Here is a 10,343-nt window from a genome sequence, read left to right as displayed (position 1 = left end):
CCCTCCCTCCTGTCTCCGCGGAGACCGGCCCCAGGTATTGAGTCACGTGAGCTCACAGGCCCCGCCCTCCCTCCTGTCTCCGCGGAGACCGGCCCCAGGTATTGAGTCACGTGAGCTCACAGGCCCCGCCCCTCCCTCCCGTCTCCGCGGAGACCGGCCCCAGGTATACAGTCACGTGCTTGCAGGCCCCGCCCACCCGTCTCTACGTACGCCGCCCAGGTACTGGGTCACGTTGCTCACAGGCCCCGCCCTGCCGTCTCCACGTAGCCCGCCCGCGGGTGCCAGGGTCACGTGAGCTTACAGACCCCGCCCTCCCGTTGTTACGTACACCGCCCAGGTACGAGGATCACGTGCTCGCAGGCCCCGCCCACCCGCCCCTCCCTCCACCGCCCGGGTACATGGGGGTCACGTGCTCGCAGACCCCGCCCACCCGTCCCTACGTCCACCGCCCGGGTACATGGGGTCACGTGCTTCCAGACCCCGCCCTCCCGTCTCCAGGGAGACCGCCCGCGTACTGGGTCACGTGCGTCCGGACGTTGCCCTCCAGTCTCAGCGACCCGGGGTCGAGGGTCACGTGCCGGCAAACCCCGTCTCCATGGAGACCACCGGCTGACTGGAATCGAGTGCTTCCAGATGAACCAGATTTTTATTTGAACGCCGTCTCCATGGAGACGGCCGGGGTCGGGGGGGGTCAGCCGCCTCCAAAGACCAACCCTGGCGCACGTGACCCTTACACGTTTAGCGGCCACGCCCCTCGTCTCCATAGAGACCAACGCGGTTGTGTGGGGGTTGGGGTGTCACGTGCTGCCCTCCAGCCTGTCTCCACGGAGACCGCCAATGTGACGCGGGACAAAAGGGGGTGGGGCGACAAGGGAAACCCCGCCCACACAGCTCTCACTCGTCCCTCCCCAGCCCTCGCTGTAGGTCACGTGGTGCCCCGCCGCCGGGGAGGGGGGGAGAGGGAGAGAGGGAGAGGGGTGGGGGAAGAACTTAGCAGCAGGCAGCTGCGAACAATGGAGTATTAGTTAATAGACTGGAAAGTTATGGGATAGAACAGATCCATTGGAATTATTTTTTCAGCCACAGGGATTTGTACATATACTAAAGATGAAACTGACCAGGCTAAAACCTAAAGGGCACCAAGGGACCAAGTTCAGATAAACAATACAGATCCCGGATACAACAAACCTGTTGAACCTATGTATTACACTATGAAATATTTAAATCTTCATTGTCCAATAAATATTAGTTTGCAGGCCAAAAATCAGTGATTAGCAAAAAGAATTCTGCTATTATTCCATGAATCTTCTTAATTTGGGATCTCTTATCAATCCAAATCCCTACAGTAGCTTAGTTTTTCCTTTAGTCCAAAGTTTATCAACTTCACACTATTCTAAATTGAACCCCATCTGCACATTTCACCTGAAGCCTTAAACTTGGTAGTAGATACTGATATTAAGAGTAAATTTAAAAGCTTTCGATGTTGTTCTGCACTATACTCAAGTCTGTGATCAAAGGTCACAGAGCAAATGACAACAGATAGTGGAAAGATCAGCCATTATCTATCAAATGGAGGGACAGACTTGCATGGTTGAATACAGTACCAATCCCCTTGTTCATGACAATCAGCTTTTTATATAGATACAGTCATGGATGTGGTTAACTGGTTCAATAAAATTGCTCTGCATTTGTTACAATCATTATTGTGGGCATTGAGTGCAACTAAGTTTCATTTGTTTTTCTGAAGCTAAACGGAACTGATAAGAATGGGCAATGGAAACAATCCTAATCTACACAAACTTTAGACTATTCCCATTTTGAAGCAGGAAAACTGGAGCAGCAAGAAGATTATTACAGATTAGAGGTTACAACAACTTTTAACTGATACCTCAACAACAGAATTCTAACAAAAGCAAAATAACAGATTCTGCTATTAAAACAGGAAATGCTGAAAATACTAAATCCTATTGAAATTGTGTTACATCTCAATGTTTTCAATTCCAAAGAAACAGTGACCTGAAACAAACTGGCATCTCTCCATATAAGCTGCCCGCCTCACTGATTTTCTTTAGCAGAGTGTTTTTAATGCAAGTCTGCAGCAGGTTTAAATGTGCACTTACTGCAGATGGATTGTAATGGGGAAATGGAATCAACGTTTTGAGCATTCTTGAAGAGGTGCTTATGTTCAAAACAGACTCCCCTGCTCCTTGAATGGTGCCTGACCAGCTGCACTTTTCCTGCACTACACGTTTTGACTCAAAAAATTGCCTAGATTTAAACTTAATTGAAATTAGCATCACTTCAGGAAGAAAATTCCAAATTCCATTACTTTGTACTATAGGTGCTTTCTAACATTTCTCTTGAATGACCTGGCCCTAATCTTTAGACTATGCCCTCAAATCTTCAACTAGTGGAAAGAGTATCTACCCAGTCTTTCCTTATTAATACCCTGAAGATCTTGGTTAGATCTACTCTCAACCTTTTAAATTTTACAAAAAAGGCCTCATTTATCTACTAACTCATACTTCAAGGGATAACTGTAGCATCCGTGTAAATGTGTTGAACTCCTTCCAGGGCCAAAACACCTTTCCTAAAGTTTGGTGCCCAGATGTCCTCTTGGAACTGAGCACAGTCTAACCATGTTTTGCATAGTTGCACCATAACATTTTCATCCCTATACTTCAGTCCTATAGATAGGAAGGCCAGCATTCCACTAGCCTTTAACTATTTTCTACACTCACTAGCTGGATTTTAAGGAGCTATGCACCTGAAGCCCCAAATCTCATTGGACATCACTGCATTTAACTTTGTACCTTCCTAAAAATGTACCTTGATCTATCCTTTGTCTGAAATCAAAAACCCTACACTTGCTTACATTAAAATCCACCTGCCACAGCTTTGCCCATTCAGCTAAAATATCCTGCTGCAACTTTATGCTGTTGTCAACACTAAAATGCTGCCCAGTTGTATCAAATTTGGATATTTGATTTTTAATACCAAGTTTTTAGTGAATGCTGAATAACTGAGGCCCTAACAGATTCCTGTGCTATACCATGAGTCATGTCCTGTTGATTCAAACACTTACCTATCAAATCCAAAAGTTTTTTTGCCACTCAATTTCCTGTCAGTAATTTGCCTTCATTCCTGTGGGCTTCCACCTTAGGTAAGGGACAGTGTATGGGACTTTATAAGAAAGCCTTCTCAAAGTCCACATAGACAACATTCAAATACCTCTGCCCACTACCTTTGTCACCTCTTTAAAAAGAAAGGTTTGTCAGGCATGAATTCATGCTGACTCTCACTGAACAGCAAATTGAGGTGATCAGTTATTCTATCCTTGATTACAGACTTCAACAATTTCCTTATCAGATGTCTAATGTCATCATTTCCATCCTTAAAGATGGAGTGACATGAGCAAATTTCCAATCTAGAGGTACAGCTCCTGAATGCAGGAAACTCAAGATTATGGTGAGGGCATTAGCAATGTACTCTTCTACTCATGGATGGGAAGGCAGATCCTGATGATTTGTCACTTTGGTTCCATTAATTTCCTCAACTGATGATTTACTTTAGCTAAATTTTATTTAGACTGTGTCCCCGATTATTATTTCTTTGGGTCTTCCAGCAAGCTAGCCTCCTTTTCTACTATGAATACTGAAGCAAAATCATTCAGCATGTCAGCCATTTCCATTAACAATATCCCCCCTACTCAGCCTTCAGAGACAATAGTACTCCTAAACCAGCCCCATTCACTTCATACAGGTATAAAACCTTATTGTTTTATGTCCCTTTGCAATCCTTTTCAGCCACTCAAGCTCATGTTATTTTTACCTCCTTCCATGTCCGTACTTGTCTTTTTTAAAAAAAGGTGCAGTTTTTCCTTCTCATGGATAAAAGCAGCTTCTGAATATCAAACATCTGAACACTGTTCACTCTTTCCCCTCTCATTTTACCTATTAGCTGAGCTACCCATCCCATCAAATTCTATCCTAAATTTAAAATTTCTAGTATCCAATGTTTGCTCATCTCTTGCAAATGCTACATAAAACTCAATGTTATGATCACCATTTGACAAACACTTACGACCAACAGGGTCACTAATTAAAATTAGACTCATTCCTAGATCCAATATTTATTGTCCCCTTGTCACATCCAATACATTGCCATAAATTATCCTGCACATAAGAAATTCACAACCTTTCTAGCAAGTGTTTGTCGGTCTCTCCCAGCCTAAGTTAAAATTAAAACCCCCATTAATACTAAAATCGACCTTTGCTACAGTTGCTAATTTTAGAATTTCTACAATCTAGCACTTGTGAGCTGCTACCAAGTGGTCTATAAACCTATTGTAGTTTTAGTTTCTTTAAGGCTTCTCCTCATAAGGTCTTGACTGGGTGATTCCTCTCATTACATCCTCCTTCACCAGAGAACGTATTCTGTTTCTAGTCAGTAATGCTATTCCATCCCTTTATCATTTTCTCTTCTGTAAACCTTAACCTGGTAGGTGTAGTTTCCAATCCTGACCATTTTGCAGCCATGTATCCATAATGGCTACTATAGCCATTTCTAATTTGAAACTGTACCTGCAACTTAGTTTGCTCCTTAAATTTTGTGCATTTGTATGAAAACTAATTTTGGTAGTACATGCTATCCTCTTTCAGCACATTATTTCTCCCTCTTACTACAGACATTTTTATATCCCTGCCTTGTTCGTTCTATTAACCTCATCTTCTCTTCATGCTGACCTGTGCTCTGGTTCCCACTCCCCTGCCATATTAGTTGAAACCCTCCTGAGCAACTCAAAGCCTTGAGACATATTTGTCACCATGGAAAGGTCAAGTACGTGTACTATCCTTTGCTTTTCTCTCCAACACCACTAAGCACACACATTTAGTCTCACCTTTCTGTAGGAGTCTTCTATTGTTGGATCATACTTTTCAACAAATATCCCCTGGACAAACTGTACAGTCTGAAAAGGAAAGAAAACATGTCAGCAAAGGCCTATTGAAATAAACTATATTACACTAGTTCTGGCATTTGTTCCATCTCACATGCTCCCCCTCAGGGGAGAGGTGACAACTGCTTTATGTAGTATGGGCAGTTTAATTGATTAACAACCTAATCAAAGTTTGCTCTTAAACATGGACCAGTAGCTCAGCAAGGCAGACAGACAGCTGTATTGCACTGTGTCCAAGGGTGAAGCAGAAAGTGGCAACATAGATTTAAAAGTTGGTTGGGTAACAGCGAAAAACCATGTAGCACGAGGTTTTTTAAAAACAAGATGACTTTACGAGGGGTCCGCAGTGGCCAATACCAAGACCACTGCTTTTCATGCCATTTATAACAGATTCAGGTATGTTTGGTACAATTTCAAGATTCAAAGAATACAAAACTTGCAAGTATGGAGTATATAGACAGATTTCAAAACAACTTGGTGGAAGCAGTGCACTAGCAAAGTAGTTTAATGGAGAGAAGTGTGACAATATGCTCTGCACTGGAGACACAAGGAGATTTCTCAGGATGTTGCCTGAGCAAGGGAGGTTCAATTATGAAGAGTGATTGGATAGTCTGGCATGGTTTCCTTGGAGAAAAATGAGGAGAGCACATGATTGCAATGCATGAAATTATGAAGGGTATAGATAGGATAGATGAGAAGGAACTTCCTCTTGAAGAATGAGTCAATGGCATAGATTTAGAGGTAAGAGGCTAAAGGGGATGCAAGGAAACTTTTCTTCACCAAGACATAGTCAAATTCTGGACCTCAACATAAAGACTGGCAGAGGCAGAAACTAACATTTAGTATTTAAATGTACACTTGTGATGTCAAAACAAAGACCAAAAAGCACCAATTGTTGAATAACGGGATTTGAACAGAGGAGTGCTTGAATTTGACTGATGCAGAATCAGTGGGGTGAAGTGCCTTTTTCTACACTGCAGACTTCTGCAATTCTACAGGTCAAGAAACATCAAAGTCCAATGTGAAAAAAGATGGTGAAAGAATCAACTTGATACAAGGAACAAAGCAGCATTTAGAATGCACCACCTTAACAGTATAATGTAGGAAGATTATGCTTCAGTACCAGATATACAACTGAACAGAAAAAGACAGGAAGGTTAGTAGAGTAGTTTTTACAGAGAACTGTCCCATCATACCCATCCCTTCTATGCTGTAACCATTTTATATTCTGTACTGTGCCTTTTTTCTAGGTCACTGTAGAGTTGCCCCATTTCCTGCAGCAATAAGTCCTGCACAAGTGACAAAACCAGCACACACAAACTAAGCAACTAAATATGCAGAAATTAGACCTTACAATGTCAAGACTGCTTGCAGTTTCAATACCTCAGCACAATGCAAATAAAATTATTGCAAATAGGTAAAACAGTGCATTCACTCAATCAGGAAATGCTTCAGAATTCAATGTCGAATGCATTTAAAAAGAGACTTTTTTTTCCCCAGTATATGGCCTTTTAATGCAAGAGAAGAGCCAATAGGGTCAGTATGGTCAAGCCAACCAAGGATATGCAATACAGTTTTAGTGAATTGTAAGAGACCAAATACTGGAACATTTAGTTCACTTCCATTTCATCAGCAGCACTAGAGATAAACAAGCTAGTCACAATATTTAGAGTACAGCTGTCAACAAATGCAAGATTGTTCTTGTTCAATTTGATGCTCAAGATATAAATGTTAAAACAATGCACATCAGGCACTAAGACTGTTAGGCAAATTGAGTTGATCTTTAAAGGCGTGATTCACACTTTCAAGAAAAGACTGTTGACACTTAGAAGCTGATACCGACCAGCTGTTGACGCAAACAGTAGAAAACTGAACACAACCACCAGCCACTGCATAGATGCTCTCAGCAACCTAATCTACAACAACATTCTAGGTGGAGTGCAAGGGGAAATGCATGTGGGAGGAGGGAAGAGAGGGTGCCCATAACCAGGGAACCAAAAAAAACACCTACAGTATGAAAGCAGGCTATTCAGTCCATACATTCTCTCCAAAGATCGTCCCACCCAGACCAAACTCCTACCATAGCTCCCTAACTCCACATCTCTCCATGGCTAATCCATTTAACCGGCACATCTTTGGGCTGTGGAAGGAAATCAAAAGCACAGAGGAAATGGCAGTCTGTTATTTCAACCAAATGAAAACTTATTTCAGGGTAACTATTGAGGTATGACTATATAGCTTGCTGTTTTATGTTAAGCATTCAGGCCTATACCTCAAGTGCAGTTTAAAGTTTGTTTTTTTTTTAAATTTAAAAAGCACATAGCTCATTAACCCAACGAGTAATTACACTTAAGAATTAACCAACTCACATTTATGGAGCATTTTATTAAATTATTCAAAGCACTTTACATTGAATGGATTAAATTTTTGAATTACTCAAAAAAGGAAATAGCAACAAACAACTGCTATACAAAGATCAACAAACAGCAGTTAGATAAATGGTCAATCCACTCTGCTTTGCTTAAAAGGGCATTGAGACAACTCCTTTCTCCAATAAGATTCATCCCAAGACAAAAAAAAGTTATATAAAACTTCTACAAGGCTCCTGATGCAAACTCCAAACTGTTCATGTGCAAGAAGAACGTCAAAATTCAAGTTAGCCACAATAGCTCTTTGAAGTCACTTGCTATGTAAGAATATTGCCTTATGAATGCATTGTTCCAGTTGAGGCATTAAAAGACATTGACAGTAGTTACAAAACTATTAGATCAGTATATTTGTCAAGATTGACAGGGCAGAAATTTGATTTGGGACTTGGTACAAACAAGTGATATTGGATTAGCTGCCAACATTTAAAAAAATCAACCTGCTCAAATACATTATGACACCTCTGGAGAAGGTGCATTTGAAGCTGGGCCTCACCTGCCCTTCTATTCACTAGTTAACTGCAGTGGAGCAGAATTACGTTTTTATATAATTGGCAGTCAAAACAATGCCACTGTCTAAGACCAAGTGTGGTGTAACCATTCCTCTGAACCATAGGCCTAGATTCAAATCTCACCTGCTCTAAAGCTGTCAGAACACAATCTGAAAGACAGATTTGAAAAACTAATTTTCATATTATAAGAGATGCTATATAAATTGCACTTAATGTCAAAAGAGCACAAGACTCTTCACTGAAGCATTAAAATTTGTCAAATGGTTTATTAGAAATGGTAAAAGCCTTAGACAAACATTAAGGGAGGGTAAAAATGGTGGGCAAAAATGGTGGGCATTCTAGAAACCACAGCTAGCAAAGTTCAAATCGGTGTATCAATCTCAGCTAGTTATACAGATGAAGAGGTCAGCATTTGAAACAATAACTAAACAAAAGTTGCTGGAAAAACTCAGGTCTGAGGAGAGAGGGGAAAAAAAAGTTAATGTGGAGTCCAATATGCCACTCCGAACTCTGCTGAAAAAAATAGGAGCCAGTCCTGAAAGGTTACACCCAAAATGTCAACTTCTCCACCTCCTGATGCTGCCTGGCCTGCTGTGTTCTTTCAGCTACTGCTGGTCTACCTTGGATTTCAGCATCTGCAGTTTTTTGTCTCTAAAAGAAGAGCCAATGTCAGTCAGCAAGCACATGGTAAATGGCACTTTATTCAAGATACAGGCAGCAAAATTTTGAATTCTTAATGTTGAGAAAGTGAAAAGTGGGAGTTAACAAAAGTCATGGGATGACAGTTTCAGCAGAGCAGATAAGGGAAGAGACAAGATATTATGTTGAATTGTGAGATCTTAGGTGATGGAGAAGGCAGAGGTACCACTCAGGACCTTGGATCACAACCACTGATTTGAAGTTGGTGAATAAAACCTAGTTTTTGTTCAAAGTAATGTCGTCTAACCAACCAAAAATGTTACAGCTTTCCCAATTCTTCTTCTTATATGGGCTGGAGTAAAGTGCAACCGAAAATGGAAGAACTGGACTACTGCAATGTTTTTAAATTGGTGCTTACCAGTGCAGACTTCCCCACACCTCCTGAACCAAGGACGACCAGTTTGTATTCGCGCATCCTGTGACGTTCTTGAATGGCGTCACTATCTGCAAGTGAAAAAAGTACAGTCTATTTAGAAACAAAAATGACGCAATTTATAAAAATATTTCACTCATGGAAATCATCCATCCTTGCCAACCTTACAAAAATTGTATATGCAACCTCAGATTTATTTTGATCTCTAGTTAACCCCATAAGAGTCATGGTTTTAAAAAAAAAAAACAATCTGCTCACTAATTTCAATACACAATCAAAAATTACATTCCACATCTTTAAGAAAAAGAATTGCCTACAGAGACAATGCAGTTTCTACCAGAAGTTATATTTGTGTCTTCATATGGGAGAGATTACAGATACTGCTACAGTGTCTAGCAGAACAGCAGGCTAGATAAAATGGAGGCCATTGCAACAAACTGCCAAGACATCAATAGATGAGACACTGGAGTGATGACAGGCTACTTCTGAACACAAATCAGAACATCGATGTCACTTACTAGATTGCTGAATCAGCCATGCTCATACCACATTTAATATTCAGCACTGCTGCAAAATGACTAGCCATCTTTAACAGAAGACTGTTTGCGAAGTTAACTCTGAAGTGCATTTTACTGGAATGAAAATCAGGTCAGAGTGAAAAGTTGAAGAATTCACCCAAAATAGTTAAATCTCTGCGAAAAAAAAAAACAGGATAACACCTACAAGACTTAAATATTTCATACCCTACAACCAGATGACTATTTGTACCTGGCAGTGTCAAATCACAACAGCTCATGTTAATTTTTATGTTTAAATTCTACATCCCCAACTGGGATGTATGGTCAGTAAAAAGAATGGAAAGAAAATTGTTCAGACACCTCAGAGCAGCATTTTGTGCATTACATGCTATACTGGAGCAACTCTCTCAGTAGAACCTACTTCCTGTCACCTGACAGCACACTGATCATATGCTGTTTAAAATCCTTTCCTAACCTAATCTGGAGTTCACATCAATAGCTGATACCAGAGTATAAAAACAAAAGTGCTCTTCACAGTTGCTCAGAATAATAAATCCTCCCCATTAAAAGGCTTTAAATTAAGTCCCGAGTCCACACATATTGGTGGCAACAATCAGAAATACTTAATACAACACACTAGAAGGAAGATTTAGAAAAAATGTGCTGTGTGAAAGGAGGGAGGCAGAACCAAGAGTAATTTTCAAGAGAACGGTATAAACATAAGGAAATATTTGCAGGGTTTGAAAAAAAAACTGTCTACTTAGATACCTCTTTCAAAAAGTGCCAAATGGCCTCTTTCCCAGCTTTATAATTCTGCTCTAATGTCATGTAGTATTCAGCCAGTCAACTCAAACATCA

General features: G+C 40.8%; 1 protein-coding gene across 1 annotated transcript in view; it reads right to left on the bottom strand.

Moving 5' to 3' along the window:
- Positions 1-10,343, bottom strand: part of rap1aa (RAP1A, member of RAS oncogene family a) — a 94,668-nt gene that overhangs the window by 41,143 nt on the left and 43,182 nt on the right. The window contains exons 2-3 of the mRNA XM_043716372.1: positions 8,953-9,038; positions 4,901-4,969 (exon numbers count right to left, since the gene is read on the bottom strand). Of these exons, the coding sequence (XP_043572307.1) occupies positions 4,901-4,969; positions 8,953-9,009 (126 nt within the window). The 5' untranslated portion in view covers positions 9,010-9,038. The remainder of the gene's footprint in view (positions 1-4,900; positions 4,970-8,952; positions 9,039-10,343) is intronic.

Source organism: Chiloscyllium plagiosum, chromosome 26, assembly GCF_004010195.1.
Source record: "Chiloscyllium plagiosum isolate BGI_BamShark_2017 chromosome 26, ASM401019v2, whole genome shotgun sequence".
Lineage (NCBI taxonomy): Eukaryota > Metazoa > Chordata > Chondrichthyes > Orectolobiformes > Hemiscylliidae > Chiloscyllium > Chiloscyllium plagiosum.
Note: the sequence above shows the minus strand (reverse complement) of the source record. Positions and strands in the feature narration are given on the sequence as shown.